The sequence below is a fragment of the Eschrichtius robustus genome, chromosome 17, assembly GCF_028021215.1.
Source record: "Eschrichtius robustus isolate mEscRob2 chromosome 17, mEscRob2.pri, whole genome shotgun sequence".
Lineage (NCBI taxonomy): Eukaryota > Metazoa > Chordata > Mammalia > Artiodactyla > Eschrichtiidae > Eschrichtius > Eschrichtius robustus.
The window spans coordinates 12,289,443-12,305,523 of record NC_090840.1 but is presented as its reverse complement, the minus strand read 5'-3'; the positions used below and the strand labels follow the sequence as shown (position 1 = coordinate 12,305,523).

Here is a 16,081-nt window from a genome sequence, read left to right as displayed (position 1 = left end):
TAAGAAGAGTCAGTCCGGCCTGACGAGGGGCTGAGCTTTGGCGCCGAGCCCTGCAGGCGTCCCTTTTCTTGCTCCCCGTCTCGGTCTCCCTCCAACTCTGGAAGTCCGAGTTTGCGCGCTTCAGCACCGCGGACAGCGCCCGCCCGAGCCCCCGAGCCAGGTCTGTGGGTGTCTTCCTGTAGGAAGCCCCCCCACCCCGAGTGCACCTCCCAGTTGAGCTCAACTCTGATCAACTCTCCCTTTCTCTCTTTCTCTCTCTCGTTCCGCCCTCTGCCCACCTCGGTGCCGCACCTAGCGCCCCTAACATGCGGCTGCCGCTGCTCGTGTCCGCGGGCGTCCTGCTGGTGGCTCTCCTGCCCTGCCCGCCGTGCAGGGCCCTCCTTAGCCGGGGGCCCGTCCCGGGGGCCCGGCAGGCCTCGCAGCACCCCCAGCCCCTGGATTTCTTCCAGCCTTCGTCGCAGCCTCAGCAGCCGCAGGCTCGGCCCGTCCTGCTCCGCATGGGGGAGGAGTACTTCCTCCGCCTGGGTAGCCTCAATAAGAGCCCCGCTGCTCCGCTCTCGCCCGCCTCCTCGCCTCCTGCCGGCAGCAGCGGCAGCCGCCTTTCGCCGGACGAGGTGGCCGCCAACTTTTTCCGCGCGTTGCTGCAGCAGCTGCCGCTGCCCCGGCGCCCGCTCGACAGCCCTGCGAGTCCGGTGGAACGCGGCGCCGAGAACGCCCTCGGCGGCCGCCAGGAGGCACCAGAGAGGGAGAGGCGAGCCGAGGAACCTCCCATCTCCCTGGATCTCACCTTCCACCTCCTCCGAGAAGTCTTGGAAATGGCCAGGGCTGAGCAGTTAGCGCAGCAAGCTCACAGCAACAGGAAACTGATGGAGATTATTGGGAAATGAAACGGTGCGTTTGGCCAGAAAGATTCTGCATTTAACACAAAAAGTAAAAATAAAAAATAATGCAGTATTCTGTACCACAGCATTGCTCTGATACCGTTTGTTTATTTTTATATAGCTTGAGACGTAGAGGATGTACAGCGAGAGCGCCCATACTCCTTAGTGAGCATGCACAAATGTATTCACGTGCAGTAACGCAACATCCTGTAATTTGTACCGTGTACTTATAGTTTCTATTTCCAGGTGTCTTTAACAGTGTTTTAAAGAGAGTATAGACCCAGGAGGAAATGTTTTGAAGAAGCAGACAGAAGTCACCCAATTGATTTGGTTGTGATTTGAGCCAAAAAGAATGTCATTCTCTTGGGTGGGTGAGTCAAAATCTGTAAGCTCTTTGAACCAACTTTTCCTTGTAAACGTTTCAGTAATAAAACAGCTTTCCAATCCTTGGTCAATTTGGTTGTGTAAGAGAATGTTGAATATTTATATTTCTAATAAAAGCTGCAAAGGTAATCATGACTTTATTTTTCCTCTTCAGTGCTCACAGGGGAATATACTCTGAGCTCCTTACTTCCTCCAAATTGACTTCAGCACAAGAGAAAACAAAACTCCTTGCATTTAATTTTCTACTAAAAACACAAACCTATGTCAGTGGCTTACACTGCAACCACCTTGGACTCATCTCTGCACCCCAGATTACTCCTCTGAGGTTGAGTTAAATAATTTGGAAAGTTGTTTCCAGTTCTAAGGCTTGGTAATTCTATAAATAGAAGATTGATTCATAATGGAAATAACATCTAACCCTGATTACCTATAAGATGTGAAATAATTGGGGACAGTGGGGAAGGAGGAAAGGAAAAGAGGACAAGGGCTGTGGGGGGGGCTTTCCTCCAATTAGGGGCCAAAATGCTGCATTGTTTTCCCATGAGAAAGGCTTACTTTATCAAACGATTACTTTGGTACCATTAATTATCTTTTTTCTAAGCTATTTTCCACTGCTGTCTTCTAGTAGGAGAAACTTAGTAGCCTCTCCACTTAAAAGAACTAAATGTAGTTGCTGTAAAATGGCCCTTGGGAACATTTTTTTCATAAAGCACATTTTGACTTGAATAACTTCACAAATACCTCATGTATGTCTATGCCAACCCTAATCACTTTAATTCTTAGGAATACAAACTATCTCTATGCACTTCTAAAATCAAACAGCACACCTAATTAGTTTTACAATGCACTCGCCTTTGGTAGCTTAGTTATAACTTTAAAAATTCAATCGAATGTTTAATACTTCAGAATTAATCTGGATGGATGAGGATGTTTCTTCCCTTGAGACCCTTTAACTTCACTTGATTAGTGGATTAATAAGATGATATGAAACATAATAAATCACTGTAAGACTAAGTCGTTAAAAACAGCATTTATTTAAGAGTTCATACAGAGTAAAGTTAAAACTTATGTTTCGAAGGAGGCAAAATTATGGTGGAACAAATAAAGCATGATTTAAATACACATATATATATATTTGTACATGTATAATGTGTATTGTGCGTGTATATGTATATATATATTTAAATACATGCAGTTATTCTACAGTTCAGCAGATTGGTGCCTCAGTGGATACATAAGAAAATAGCCAGTTCCTGTTGAAAAGTCTTTTTTAGTTAAAGTGACTGATATCTGCATATCTAAAACTAAGATCAGAAAAATGTCACAAGAAATGTCCTTGGCCTTTAGCCTTCTGGACTATGAAAGTGTCACCAGAGTCAAAGAACATTTCTGGATATCCATTCAGCGACATCTGTGGTGGAAAAGAGGAAAGCTTTGTGAAGTATCTCATATCTTTGGTCAATGATTTACCTTTTGTCCATATATTGATAAATCAGTCACTTCTGAATTAACACTGAATTTCACTGACCACCTGCATTGTTAAAGAGGAAAGAGAATAAGAGCTACTATGATATCATAACAAAAGACAGTGCCTATTAGAGACGAGAGTGTAGTGCCCACATTTTTAAACACCTGCCACTTGTTACTGAAACACACACACACATACCACACCTACAAACCCTTCATAATGTTTCCCACACAATAAAAGATTTGCGTAAGATCAAGTTCCTTTTTTCCCAATGCTTTCTGCAACTGTTTTCTCAAAGCATTGTTTTCCCTCAATGTGTTATCTAAGTCATCTGGAATTAAAGGGTATTTTTGGTAGAAATCCCATTCAGAGGTCCCTTTCATCATCTGCATAATATTAGTTTCATCTAGGTTCCCTGCTGCCTGTGTGAATCTCAGCCAGGCAGACAGAGGTGCAGCAGTTGGAATGAACATCATTCATTCAGGGAGTTCAACCAGGAAAAGGAGAAGACATGGCGAGCTGGCTCAGAATCAGCTCCATTCCCACTCCCTGAAGCTGCAGCCTGTCCCTGGAGGGGAGGGTCCTCAAATCCAGTCTGCAATAGAAGAAAATCTGCATCAGAGGAAAAAGAGGCCAGTCCTTTCTGAGTTGGTCCAGTCACTTTTCTATTGAGGGGAAAGGATAATAATAATAATTATATAGAACATAATTATTATTAGGAATGGAAAGCAAGCTCAGGTTATCTTGGCTATGGCCAAGAGCCATGAAAGGAATTCACACTCATGATCTAAAAAGGGGCAACAGTAATGCATGCCCCTTGGGAAACAGTACAGGCTATTCTACTTTTTTTTAAAGTCCACTTGTACATGATTTACTGAGATGAAAATAACATTAAAACTAGTAGGAATTTGGGTTTAGAAAAGTCTGCAAAATAAATAAAATCCTGATTTAAATGACTTCACTACATCACATGACATACTATAATCTCTCCACTGCTAAAGTAAGAATTTCTACCAGCATATGAAGAAAATATATATATATATATATATATATATATATGTAATTTTTGCAAAACTGCAAGCTTAGTTTTGAGCAAATCATGAATAAAAGGACTTTTTTCTCCAAGCAATAAAATCTAATTACATAGACATTTCTAAAGAGATATCTTTTATAGATACCAGACAGATACAAGTTATGATTTTGAAGTCATTGATCTATCTAATCTCATAAGTGAAATTTACTTATGATGCCTTGAGTTTAAAAAATAATCACTCAGTGGAATGAGGGAGGGACAATCATAAAGAAGTCTTGCTGAAATGCGACTTGAAGTAAAAATTCAGACTGCTTACATTGAAGGTACCATGACAAACAGTTCTTCCTCAGAGAACTACCAAACACAGACTAACATTCTGATGACTTCACTGGTAAAGTTATCACATGGGATTACAATGCCACTGATGCCAAAGCAATGAGGTAGGCACATACATTCAACCCAGAATCCCTGGGTGATGTTATGAAGCTGCTGTATGAATGGACAATACCTGGCACAGGCAAAGCAGAACTTTGATAAGTATGTTGTTTTGTTGCCACTCAAACTAGTTTCAAGAGAAAAATGAGTGCTTGTCCTGCACTTTACCAGATTTTACCCTAAATATATACTGGGTGCTGATGTTTCAAGCTCACTAAAATTTTCTCAAGTCTTTATGGCTTTAGGATTATCCTTCCCCCTGCCATGTTGTTCCCTGATAGAAAGTTAAGAAGGGCCATGGAATCATATTAGCCACAGTAGAATAAAACTAAAGCAGGTAGATTTCTATAAAGGAATAGTTGAGACATCGAGTGTGACCGGGCTTTTTTTAAAAGGCTGTTATTAGATTCTGTTGGTAATGGGTTAGCCACCTCAATGTCCTTGAAGTTGATATGGAATTAACATCATCCTGACAGAACCCTGTGCCTATGTATGCATGCTGAACTCTTCTCTTTTCCATCATAGTCACCTTACTCTCACGAATCCTAAAAAATCCCAGGTGATCTAGGCATATCATTAATGTGTAAAGTACTTTTCTCTAGCCATTCTGTGTGAGTGAAGAGTGAATTCTGCCTAGATGAACAGACCATCAGGCTTCATTTTGTAGCCTCTTTTCCTTGAAGGCAATTTCTAATCTAGAGGAAACTTCCATGACAGTTGTTCTGAAATATCTGAAGGATGAAACTAGAGTTGGGTAAGGTATTTTCTGCAGAGGAATAGAATCTTTGTGACACTGCTGGCGGCTTGCAAGCCATTTGGGGCTGCTTTTGGAATCTGTATATATTTTAGTGCGTTTTTTTTATACTCGAGATTAAAATCTATCTTCCATTTTCAATGTTTTAGCTGTTAATACCCTACAGCCTTCAAAACTTGGTATTAAATAGTTTGGGTTTGCTACTTTTACACTCTCATGTTTTTAGTCAGTTATTATATTCCAAACAATATGGACCAATGCTATCTTTCAGAGCAGAAAGGCCGGTGCCAGAGCAGGGGGCTAAGAGCGGAGATTATCCTGAGTATCTATAGGTGATTATACCGTCTCCTTGGTCTTATTTATGTGAACTTGAGGACCACCCCGCCCCGAACCATCTCAGCAAGAAAGTTTTATGCAAAGAGGCTTAGCCTGGTTTTGAATCCCAGACTAACAACTTATTAGCTGTATGACTCGGGCAAGTCACTTAACCTCTCTGAGCCTTAGTTTTCTCTTTTGTGAAATAGAGATGACACCCTATCTCACAAGGTTGTTGTAAGGGCTGAATAAATAAAGTAATGCACCTAAAGCACTTTGCACACAACTCACTTATATTAACTGCTTCATAAATGTCCGTTTCCTCCCTCCCTCCTTTCCTTTTCCTTCCTTCCCTCCTTTCCTTTTCCTCCCTTCCTCCCTTCCTTCCTTCCTTCCTTCCTCCCTCCCTCTCTCCCTCCTTTCCTTTTCCTTCCTTCCCTCCTTTCCTTTTCCTCCCTTCCTTCCACCCTTCCTTCCTTCCTTCCTCCCTCCCTTCCTTCCTTCCTCCCTCCCTCTTTTCCTTTTCCTCCCTTCCCTCCTTTCCTTTTCCTCCCTTCCTCCCTCCCTTCCTTCCTCCCTCCCTCCCTCCCTCCTTCCCTCCCTTCCTTCCTTCCTTCCTACCTTTTCCTTCCTTCCTCCCTCCCTCCCTTCCTTCCCTCCCTTCCTTCCCTCCCTTCCTTCCTTCATTTTCTTCTCATATTAGCAAAGAGGCTCCTCTGCCACACAGAAACACCTGGGGACTGTTTGTGAGGAACGATATACAACAGCCAAGACGCCCCAGTAAAGAAAGACAGTTGTATTTGTGATGCTCATCTTTCCAGAACTGGGCGTCATGTATAAGTTTGAGTTCCTTTGGGATGCTGTAATCACGGTTACTCAGCACCCAGTCCAGTGTACCTCCACATGGCCCGACTTTATATATGGCTCTCTCATAAAGGGAGAAGGAGTTAAAAATTTAGAAATCTCTCTATAAGCACAGCCCATTCAATCATAAGCAGACATTTTCCTTACAGCCTTCCCCAAGAGAAATGTATATATGTATTCCCTTAAATAGTTTCCCAAATGCTGGCTCTCCTTCATCACAGGAAGTGCTATTTCTTGGGAATAATGATGTCTCATTGAAGCTGAACAAAGGACAGAGAATGATAAGCACTGATCTCCTCTACCTGCTTTTGAGTTTGCCCTGCATTCCAGTTTATTCTGAGATGTATGACAAGGGGAAGAAAGGATTGTTAGTCTGATATTATTTCTATATTTTACACATTTTCCTCAGGTAACAAATGAACAAACTTAACAACCATCATTTAACACTGCTCTATCAGCATGGGGCTTCAGATAAGTTGAGAAATGTGAGTTTTAGTCATAAAATAAAACCTGGAAATGGAACAGGGAGGCAGAATTTTCCATCTCAACTGGGAGACCCAGTTCAGTCAAGATCCACAGAAGACTAGCCAAAGGGAATGATATACCTTTGCTTAAAGGAAAGACCATTTTTCTCACGTGAACTTGACCAGAAATTCTGGGTATTCATGAACCAGACTCACTCAGAAACACAAAATCTTTTATTTTCCTTTGATTTATTTCCTGTTACTATCAAATGCCGTTTGAAAGGGAAAAAAATTAATGTCAGATTATGGTACTAGGCTATCTTTTCCCTGCCCTGAAGAGCAGGGTGGTGAGACGTGCTTCTGCTCAGGGCTGAGTGATGTGTACGCATCATCCTTGTTACGTCATCAAGTACCATTTCTTGCTGATGGGGATAAAGTAGCATGAATTCTGCCAGAGGCTTGTGGATATCTTTCTCTGTGTATAGGGCAGTTCCAGGTTATGGCCAGTGTTTGCTTGGCCTGAACTGTGCATGGCATTTTGAAAAAGGCTTGAATTAGCTGCAAACATTAAAAAATTAGGAGCAAGGGTGTGGAGAAATAGAAACTCTTGTGCACTGTTGGTGGCAATGTAAACCAGTGTAAAATAGCATAGTGATTCCTCAAAAAACTAAACATAGAACTACCGTATGATTCTGAAATTCAGTAAGAATTGAAAATAGGAACTCACACAGGTATTTGTACACCCATAGTTTACAGTGGCGCTATTCACAATAGGTGAAAGCAACCCAAGTATCCGTCAACGGGTAAATAGATGAACAAAGTGTGGCATATGCATATAATGGGATATTACTCCATCTGAAAAAAGGAAGGAAATTCTGACACATGCTACAACACGGATGAACCTTGAGGACATTATGCTAAGTGAAATAAGCCAGTCACTAAAAGACAAATTCAGTACAATACCACTTACATGAGGTATCTAAAGTCGCCAAGTTCATAGAAACAGAGAGTAGAATGGTGGTTGCCAGGGGTTAGGGGGAGGCGGCAATGGGAAGATATTGCTTAATGGGTATAGAGTTTGAGTTTTGCAGGATGAAAAAGTTCTGGAGATTGGTTGCATAATAGCGGGAATTTACTCAGTGCTACTGAACTGAACACTTAAAACTGGTGGTTAAGACGGTCATTTTTATGTTATGTGTTTTTAACCACAATTAAAACAATATTTTTAATTAGGAGATTTCCCATTAAAATCTGGGTTAGCAGGTCCTCTTGGCAAAGCAGAAATTCAGCCACCCAGAACCTGCAGGAAGGGCTGAGCAGCACGGTCCCGTTGGGCTGGGATGGACTCTCTCGCAGAGTTTTCCACAGTGCTCACCACTCCCTTTTGCCTCCCCCGCTGCAAGGCTGTTTTCAGCGGCCATTTGTCACTGTGCTTGTACAGTTGCTATGCTCAAAGTAAGTTAAGAGGAAAGCAAACAATATCATGTATTATATTTGTGCTTCTATCAACATTTTTTCTTTCACCTCACCTGCTTTTTCATTAATCTTACCTTCTTGGTCTGTAAAGGCACACAAGCTTGTTGCTCTTAACAGAAGGTTAGTTTTTAGTAGGAAGGTGTCAAAGAAAAGAGAGGATAATACTCAGTGGAGTCTTTGGCTTGATTTTTATGCTAAATGGGATGAATTTTGTAAAAAAGCCAACACGCTTCTTGTGGCAATATTCTTGACAATCAAAGCGTGAAACTGCCTTCGGCGTTTCACTGAGGCCAAATGTGTCCCTGGACACTTAGCGCAGGGGATACAACTGGGTGCCGTTTTGGAGGAAATGCTCTTGTTTGGGCTCGGGGGCGACACCAGTAGCCCCCTTTACCTAAATGCGGCTTGGCCCGCTTGATTCACTGACTGAACAAAATGAAACAGACGCTTTCCTGATATTCACTCTGGCATAAGACAGGGTAGCCACATTTATGAGAGGAATTTTTTTTTGCTAGCCCGGAATAAACGAGCGAGCTGTGCCAGGTCATTCTGATGAGCCACCGGTGCCCGCAGGCTGCCTCTAAGCTTCCCAGGGCCTCCGTAAGGTGCCAGCCTCAGCCCTTCCCCAAATGAGCGTTGTGTACACCACCCACGATTCTGATCCATTACAACGTAACTGTCCTGCGTTCCATTCCCTCAGGCTTATCCAAGTGATAGTAGCTGATTGGATAAACTGAATTGCAACTGAGACATTAATGGACGCTGATGGCTCCAGGTCCACCCCTGCCAGATACCATTTTACCTAGAAATGGCCCTGCCTCACCCTGAGGGCCGGGCTGTTGTGGACATGTCCGCCACATGCCCAGCACGGAAGGAGGTGCCGGGGGCAGTGAGGAAACTGTGTCCAGCCCCACACCTGGGCCTCGCCCTCCTCTCTGCCGCCGTGAATGCCAATCACAAATTCAACCTGACGGAAGGATCTGGTTACCATGCATGTTAAATGCCAGTCTTTCTAGGTCAATCCAAAAGAAGCCTTGAGCATCTACAGTGAAAGCCATTTGACTTAAAGGAGTGTGGGTGAGAAGGGTAAGGCTACGCTTGAGGCCACTGAGTGGGCGACCACCAGTGTCTGTCCTGCACCTGCTGGGCTGGGTCAGAGAATCAGAGCCAGATGCTGGAAACAGGTGTGAGGAGGAATGCCGAGGTCAAGGGTAGGACGTTTATTCAGAAAGATTCAACCCAAGCATTGGCCTGCTCCCTGCTTAGCATTCCTGAACCTCAGGCCCCTGGAGAGCTTAAGCATTATGGATTCCAGACTGGAAAAGAGAGTACAGCCAAGACCCTGGGCCAGTCGTCAATGCCTGAGAAGTGACTGGGGCATGGTCGGTGACTCACAGCCAAGGGTCTAAGCCCTGGAAACTCGGTTGGGCAGGTCCATCATGGGCAATTCTTTCACAGGAATGCAGTCATCTCTGCTCAGTGGCAGAGCAATCAAGGTATGTTAGGGATGCAGCACAGAGCTGTGACAATACAGCACGCGCTCCACAGATGCTAGGGGAAGGAGGAAAGAGGTACCCCTCGCCCCACCAAATGAGCCCTGGAAGGAGAACATTCACTAAAGAGCATGTTTTTCCCTTGGGAGAATTTACAGTTCTGCACACTGAGGGATGGAAGGGATGGATGAAGGGAGTTGATCTCGGGGCTTCGTTGCCATGAGCTGTCTCCCTCTTGCTAAGTTAGGGAAGATCAGAAACCGGGACTGTGAAACGAGAAGAAATTAAACTCACTCACTTTTTCTTAACCTGGAGGAAGATGTGTGGTGTACTCTCTTTGGTCTGTTTCAAACATGGTGTCTAGGAATTGATGGGGTCGGTGGGGAGCAGGAAGGAGAAGTGAAAATGTTGATATCACAGTTCTGCAAAAACTTACAGGCAGCCCTCTTCTCAGGCATGGACCTGACATTGTGTATCCAGCACAGAGTGTGTGTGTTCTCAGCCTTTCTGAACGGAGAGCTGAACTACAAAGGATGCTAATTAGATCTTTAATTCCTCACAAACGGGACTTCTTTGCCTTGTGTGAGGGAAACAGGCAAACAGGTTTTCAAGAGCTGTGGGAGGCTGCTGGTATTGCTATGCCCAATTCATGGACAAGAAAACATGGGATGGTTGAGGAATTGGCTCAAAGTAACTCTATGGGTTATGCTGAGACCATAAAGCCAAGGAGAAAAGAGGCAGCGAGTGCTGCTGAGCGTGTGAGACTCAGGGGACAGGCTGACTCCACCCCAGGAAGTCAGAGACAGGGAGGCAGGTGGGTCAGCAGCGTGGGGTGCAGCCGAAGGACTGGTGCACTCATTTGCAGTGTATGCGCACGTCACTGCAGGCGGTGGAGGCCGAGAACCGACCTCTCTATGCCCGTGTGTCATGAGTGGTGAGTCAATGCAGAGAACCCTTGGTCACGCTATTTTTGCCTCAATCACGTCAACCCAGGTAAAGTGGGGATTCACCCACTTTTCCTAGATGTGTGCATGGCCTCCATCCTACTGCACGCACACACTCCGTGGTGGTGGACAAGGGGTCACCAGGCACCAAGCTCCCAGCTGCTCCATGATTTGGAGCAGGTCACTCATCCCCTATAATCCTCCACTAAAAAATGAGGGAGTTTAACAGCTCTTACTGTGCAGGGTTGTTGGGAGGTTTAAATGAGAGAACCTCTGTGAAAGACCTTGCGCATCAGTTACAGTCATTACCACGTGGCACTGGTTTCTCACGATGGTGGATTCCTTCTTTGCTTTGTTGGTTGTAGTGGGGGAAAGGCCTGGAAATCACTGAGATACATAAATAAAGACAGAAAAAAATCCACAGGATGTACAACACTAGCAAGAGTCTTAGAGTCAGAATAATAAACATTTAAAAAATACGGGAAGCAAAACCCAACTAGCTATGTCATAACAACTCCCCCAGAGAGCTCTCCCCAGTGCCTGCATTACTGTTTTCAGGAATCGTAGAGCTGTAGGCGCAGGTTGCCAGGGGAAATGAATTCATTACGCTGCTCACACACAATTTACATTACATTTCCCTCTTTAAAACAAATACATCCATTTTAGCTTCCTATTAAAGTGACTTTTACTAAGGAAGCTATTTGATCCTGAGAAATATAGCCTACAGTTGCAGTATAGAATTTTTTTTTTTTTTGGCCCTTCTAGAAAAGTCCCCACATTGACAGTTATTAGGATGTCACTTTCCCAGCAGGAAAAAAAAAAAAACCCAGAAAGAGAAAATTGCAGTTGCAGGATACAAATGAAAAAGCATTAATAATATTCATATAATAGTCTCATTAAAACTGACTTCTTTAAATAAAAACCTTACTCCAAAATTTTTTCTATGGAAAAATGCCTGCATTTCATTATCAGAACTTCTTATAATTTCCGGGACTATTAAGTACTGGACAATGTTATGCAGTAAATGTAGGCTAGTCCTGAGTGCTGATTGGTTGTCTCTCTATTTTTACCAAGTGAAATTCCAGCATAGTCAGGGTGCCTGGCTTATCAGCAATTCGATTCATAAGCTTGAATCTCCTAATTTGTAAAACACAAGCAATTGCTCTCAGTAGGGGTTTCTATTTGAAAATAATTTGACACCCTGAATCCCTCAATTAAATTTAGAGAACATAGTTGAATTTTCATTCATTTCAGTTTGTTTTGGAAAATTAAATAGATCATTTCAAAGAACACAGGACCTATAGTCACACTCATGGGAAATCATATTCTTGGTCTCCTGCTTTATTCTTTAAAACGTTCTGTGATACCTTGTGAAATTAATCTTGCTCAGAAAAGAAGCTTTCTGGACCTATAGCCTCAGGCATCTCTCACCTCTCAGTCCCTAGTGGCAGCCGGAGTTGATATTTGCCCTTAAGATCGGAGTGAATGATTTGGTCTCAAAGGTTATTTACATGAAAATTATTTTATCTTTTTGTGTGTGACAGCTCGTGGGGACCCAGGGCTCCACACACCTGCTTTTCCTTGGAACGTTGGCTACTGTTCATCCCAGTTTAAGAAGATATTAATATTTTCAAGGGGACTGAACCTTGGATTAATGAGAAATTTGATAAGATCTCAGGTCTGGGGACACATGTATTGGTTTCTGAGACTCTAGGAAATAAACCCTGGGCTTTAAGAATCTTGGCTAGTGCCATGTGTCTTTCTTTCCTCCTTCCTGCCTTCCTTCCTGCCTTCCTTCTTTCCTTCTTTCTTCTAAGAAATGTTTTTTATTTTCCCCTGGGAGCACATTTACAACCTCACAGGACAACATTTATAGAACCTGGGTTGGGGACTAAGATGGCCATGGGCTGGTTTTCCTTGGAGATACTTCCCGCACTGGACTCCACATATCCCTTTTGCTCTTTTAGAGTGAAGAGCCCAAAGGTGTGGGTAACCCACATTGTCCCTGATGTTCTGTCTCTGAGCTCATGATATATTCGATAGGAAGCATCTGGGAACACTCAGGACAGGAGGAAGGACCATCTGCACCTTCTTGTCAACACTTGGGTTGGGAACCTTGGACCTTCTCAGCCAAGAGGACAAGCCCAGGGTTGGAAGTCCCTGGCCCACGACAGGGTGGCCTCTGCAGTTCCATGGAAAGGGGTGTAGCCAGGACAAGGAGTGAACTGGGGCAGAGGCATGTCATTAAAATGTACAGACATATTAGCTCATAAAGCAATTTACATCTAAACTAAAAATAGGTCCCCACAGACCGGTGAAAACTAATCATCAGACTGTAAAGTTCAGCCTTGTCACTTAAAAGCATCAGGCACCTCAGCCATCGCGGCCCTTGCTATGCCTGGCCCTGTGCGTGGCTGTGGAAGGAAGGGGGGACCGGTGTGTTGGGTTTAGGCCGTGAGGTCTTCCGTGGCCAGCCGTTTGGAACGTCTTAGGGATTGTCAGCATCTTCCTCCTCCAGGCTCTCCCCATCGGCCCTCTGACTTCTCTACCCAACCCTAAAAAATAGTATTGATCTCTGAGAGCGAGGACCTCTCTGTATCCATTCAAGCAGGCAGACACAAAAAGAGTTATTTTTTTTTAACACTTATCTTGGGATAGATTCTTCAAGAAAATATAACAATGCTAATATAGGCACCTAAACAGAGTTTCAAAATACATGAGGCAAAGCTGATAGAACTGCAAGGATAAATAGGCAAATCCACAATGAGAGTCATAGATCTCAAAATTCCCCTCTCAGCAATTGATAAAACAAGTAAGCAGGAAATCAGTGAGGATAGAGTGAACCTGAACAACACTCTCTGACCTGGTGGACATTTATAGAACACTCCACCCAACAACAACAGAAAATACAAGGTTCTCAACTGCACATGGAACATTCACCAATTTCGCTCATATTTGGGGCCATAAAACAGATCTTAATACATTTAAAAGGATTGGAATCATGTAACAAATATTCTCTCTCCACAATGGAATCAAACCAGAAATCAAACAGAAAGCAATCTGGAAGATCTCCATACAATGAAATACTACTCAGGAATAAAAAGAAATGAGCTACTGATACATGCAACCGAATGGGTGACTCAAGAGCGTTATGCAAAGTGAAAAAAGCCAGTCACAGAAGTCTATATATTGGATGTTTCACTTATACAATCTTCTAGAACTGGCAAAACTATAATGACAAGCAAAACAGCAGCTGGGATGCAGGAAGGAGATTAACTGCAAAGGCACGTGAGGGAACTTTTTGGAGTGATAGAAATACTCTATAGCTTTACTGTGATAGTGGCTACACAATGCTACATAGTTGTCAAAATTTCTTGACCCGTACACTTAGAATAGGTAAATTTAAAAATTCACATCATCTGTCATCTCTTCATTCATCTAATATTCCGTGACTACCTTTACTGTATACATTCTAAGTCTTTGCTCTACTGGGCAATGAGGCCTAAGTACCTTTAGGTGGACTTCAGACATGGACTTTGTGGAGTTTATGGCATCTATAAGGGTAATCACAGCTGTGTAAACATTCAGCTAAATGGGTGCCTAGGAGGAGATTTGGAAACAGTTTGGGAATTAGGGATTTATGTAAGAGCCTCAAGGCAAGAAATACATTTTGAGAAATGCAATGGGCTATCTATTTCACTGAAAATCTATTATTATTATTGTCGCCCAGAATGATTTGTGTCAGGCCTAAGTCCATACCCCTCCCAATGAAAACATCCTGAAACAATTTATAAAATTCTTAGTACCAGATTTTTCACTCTCTAATGTTGTGTAAATAGATGAATCCTTTCATAGAGTAGTTGCTTCCTTTTCCTCATGAGAAAACTAAGGCTCAAAGAAATTAAATGTCCAGAGTCAGATGCAGAAGGAGCAGGACAGGAACCGAAGTCCTGTCTCTTGATTTCGTTGATCTTTCCTGAGCCCCAAGCCTTAGCAGAGTTTCTATCCAACTTGTTTGTCTACTTTCAGACTTGAAGAATGGAATGTGGAAAGTGGATATTCTATCCTTGCAACTACAGATAGCTACGATATGGTGAAAGCTTTTAGGGTCTCTGACAACTACAGCTTCATGCTCTGGTGAACTAGATAAGCAGTGGTTCTTTACAGAGGTAGACGTGGCAGAGATTTTAACGTCAACAACCCCATCTCCAAAGCAACGTGTGTGTGTGTGTGTGTGTGTGTGTGTGTGTGTGTGGTGGAAGTGGGGCTGGGGTCCTCCGACCTTGAGGCAGCTGCCATGGTCCAGAGCAAATGTCAGCCAGAGCAGCTGCCAAGTTAATCTACCAAATAGGGAGACATTTCTCTGGAAATCCCTGTTCCCTGTACAGCTCTCATCAAATGGTTTGAATAAATTCTTCCAACCAAAGCCACTAAGCCTCACTGGGAAGGGAGGAAGGGGAACACGGAGGGGCTTTCAATTGTTGCTGCTCCCACTTCTGGAAAAATCTAATTGCCACACATATGCCCAATAAAATACCCAGTTATCCATGGGGGTGGGCGTGGTCCCTGTGTTAACACTTGGGTGTGATTTGCGTGTAAGTAGGTAGGAAGAGAAGGGCAGCAGAGGAAGCAGGTTGGACAAGGAAATCACCCAGGAGATGGGGCTCGCAGAGACTGCTTTCCAAGGGCGGCCGGCCTCATCACTGTGTGCTCCCCATCTTATTATTGCCCTGTCTTCTGAGGTTGACTAGGGCGTGGTGCAAGTTTTTAAAAAATAAATTTTAAAATTAACACATGAAGTAGATCAAATGCTATTTCCTCCGAACTCTCTTTGCATTGACTGAGCATACCTGAGCAGGCCTGGTCTAGGAGGTGGGAACTTAGAGAGCCATTTTGCAGCTAAAGACCAGTTCATGGGATTTCCCTGGTGGTCCAGTGGTTAAGACTCCACACTTCTACTGCAGGGGGCACGGGTTTGATTCCTAGTCTCCTGATCGGGGGATCTAAGATCCCACACGCCTTGCAGTGCGGCCAAAAAAAAAAAACCAAAAACAGGTCATGTATATGGGCTTTGCACAGTGTGATATAGGGCTAAATCCAAACCTTGTTGAGAAATTAGTTTTTCTTTGAGAATGAAGGTGGGGAAGGCAACATGTACCTCTGCTCTAACAAAAAGCAGAATCCCGGTTCACCACCGGTGCAGAGTCAACGTCTGTTTTTTTGCCATGGCCAATTTCTGACGCATAATCTGCCTACGTAATTAGGTGAAGAGAGAAGGTATGCGATAAAGTAGAGTTAATATGGCATCAGAAATCACAGGCAGCAAAAGCAAGGGCAGGCTTCACTGTGTGAATGGCCATGAGGAAAGCACCTGGAAACATTTGCCTTCTTAAAAGGTTTGCAGTTCCACTGATGGGGCTGAAGTGAGTTTACAGATCAGCAAGATCCTTAGATGCTTCTGAAATTCTAAGGCAACCTCGTTTCCTGACACAGGACCGTATTGCTAAGAGAGGTAAGACTACCAGTGAATCAAGGAGAACTCTCGTGTCACATCCTAAATGTTCAGGGAA

General features: G+C 43.6%; 2 protein-coding genes across 4 annotated transcripts in view; one reads left to right on the top strand and one right to left on the bottom strand.

The window, feature by feature from the left end:
• Positions 1-305: 305 nt before the first annotated feature.
• On the top strand, positions 306-887 carry CRH (corticotropin releasing hormone). The gene has a single exon (XM_068526222.1). It carries the CDS (start codon positions 306-308, stop codon positions 885-887), a length of 582 nt encoding a protein of 193 aa, XP_068382323.1.
• A 2,318-nt stretch (positions 888-3,205) lies between these two features.
• TRIM55 (tripartite motif containing 55) overlaps positions 3,206-16,081 on the bottom strand; it is a 40,821-nt gene continuing 27,945 nt past the window's right edge. For all 3 annotated transcript variants that reach the window (XM_068525616.1, XM_068525617.1, XM_068525618.1), the window contains one exon: positions 3,206-3,328. In XM_068525616.1, the coding sequence (XP_068381717.1) occupies positions 3,206-3,328 (123 nt within the window). The remainder of the gene's footprint in view (positions 3,329-16,081) is intronic.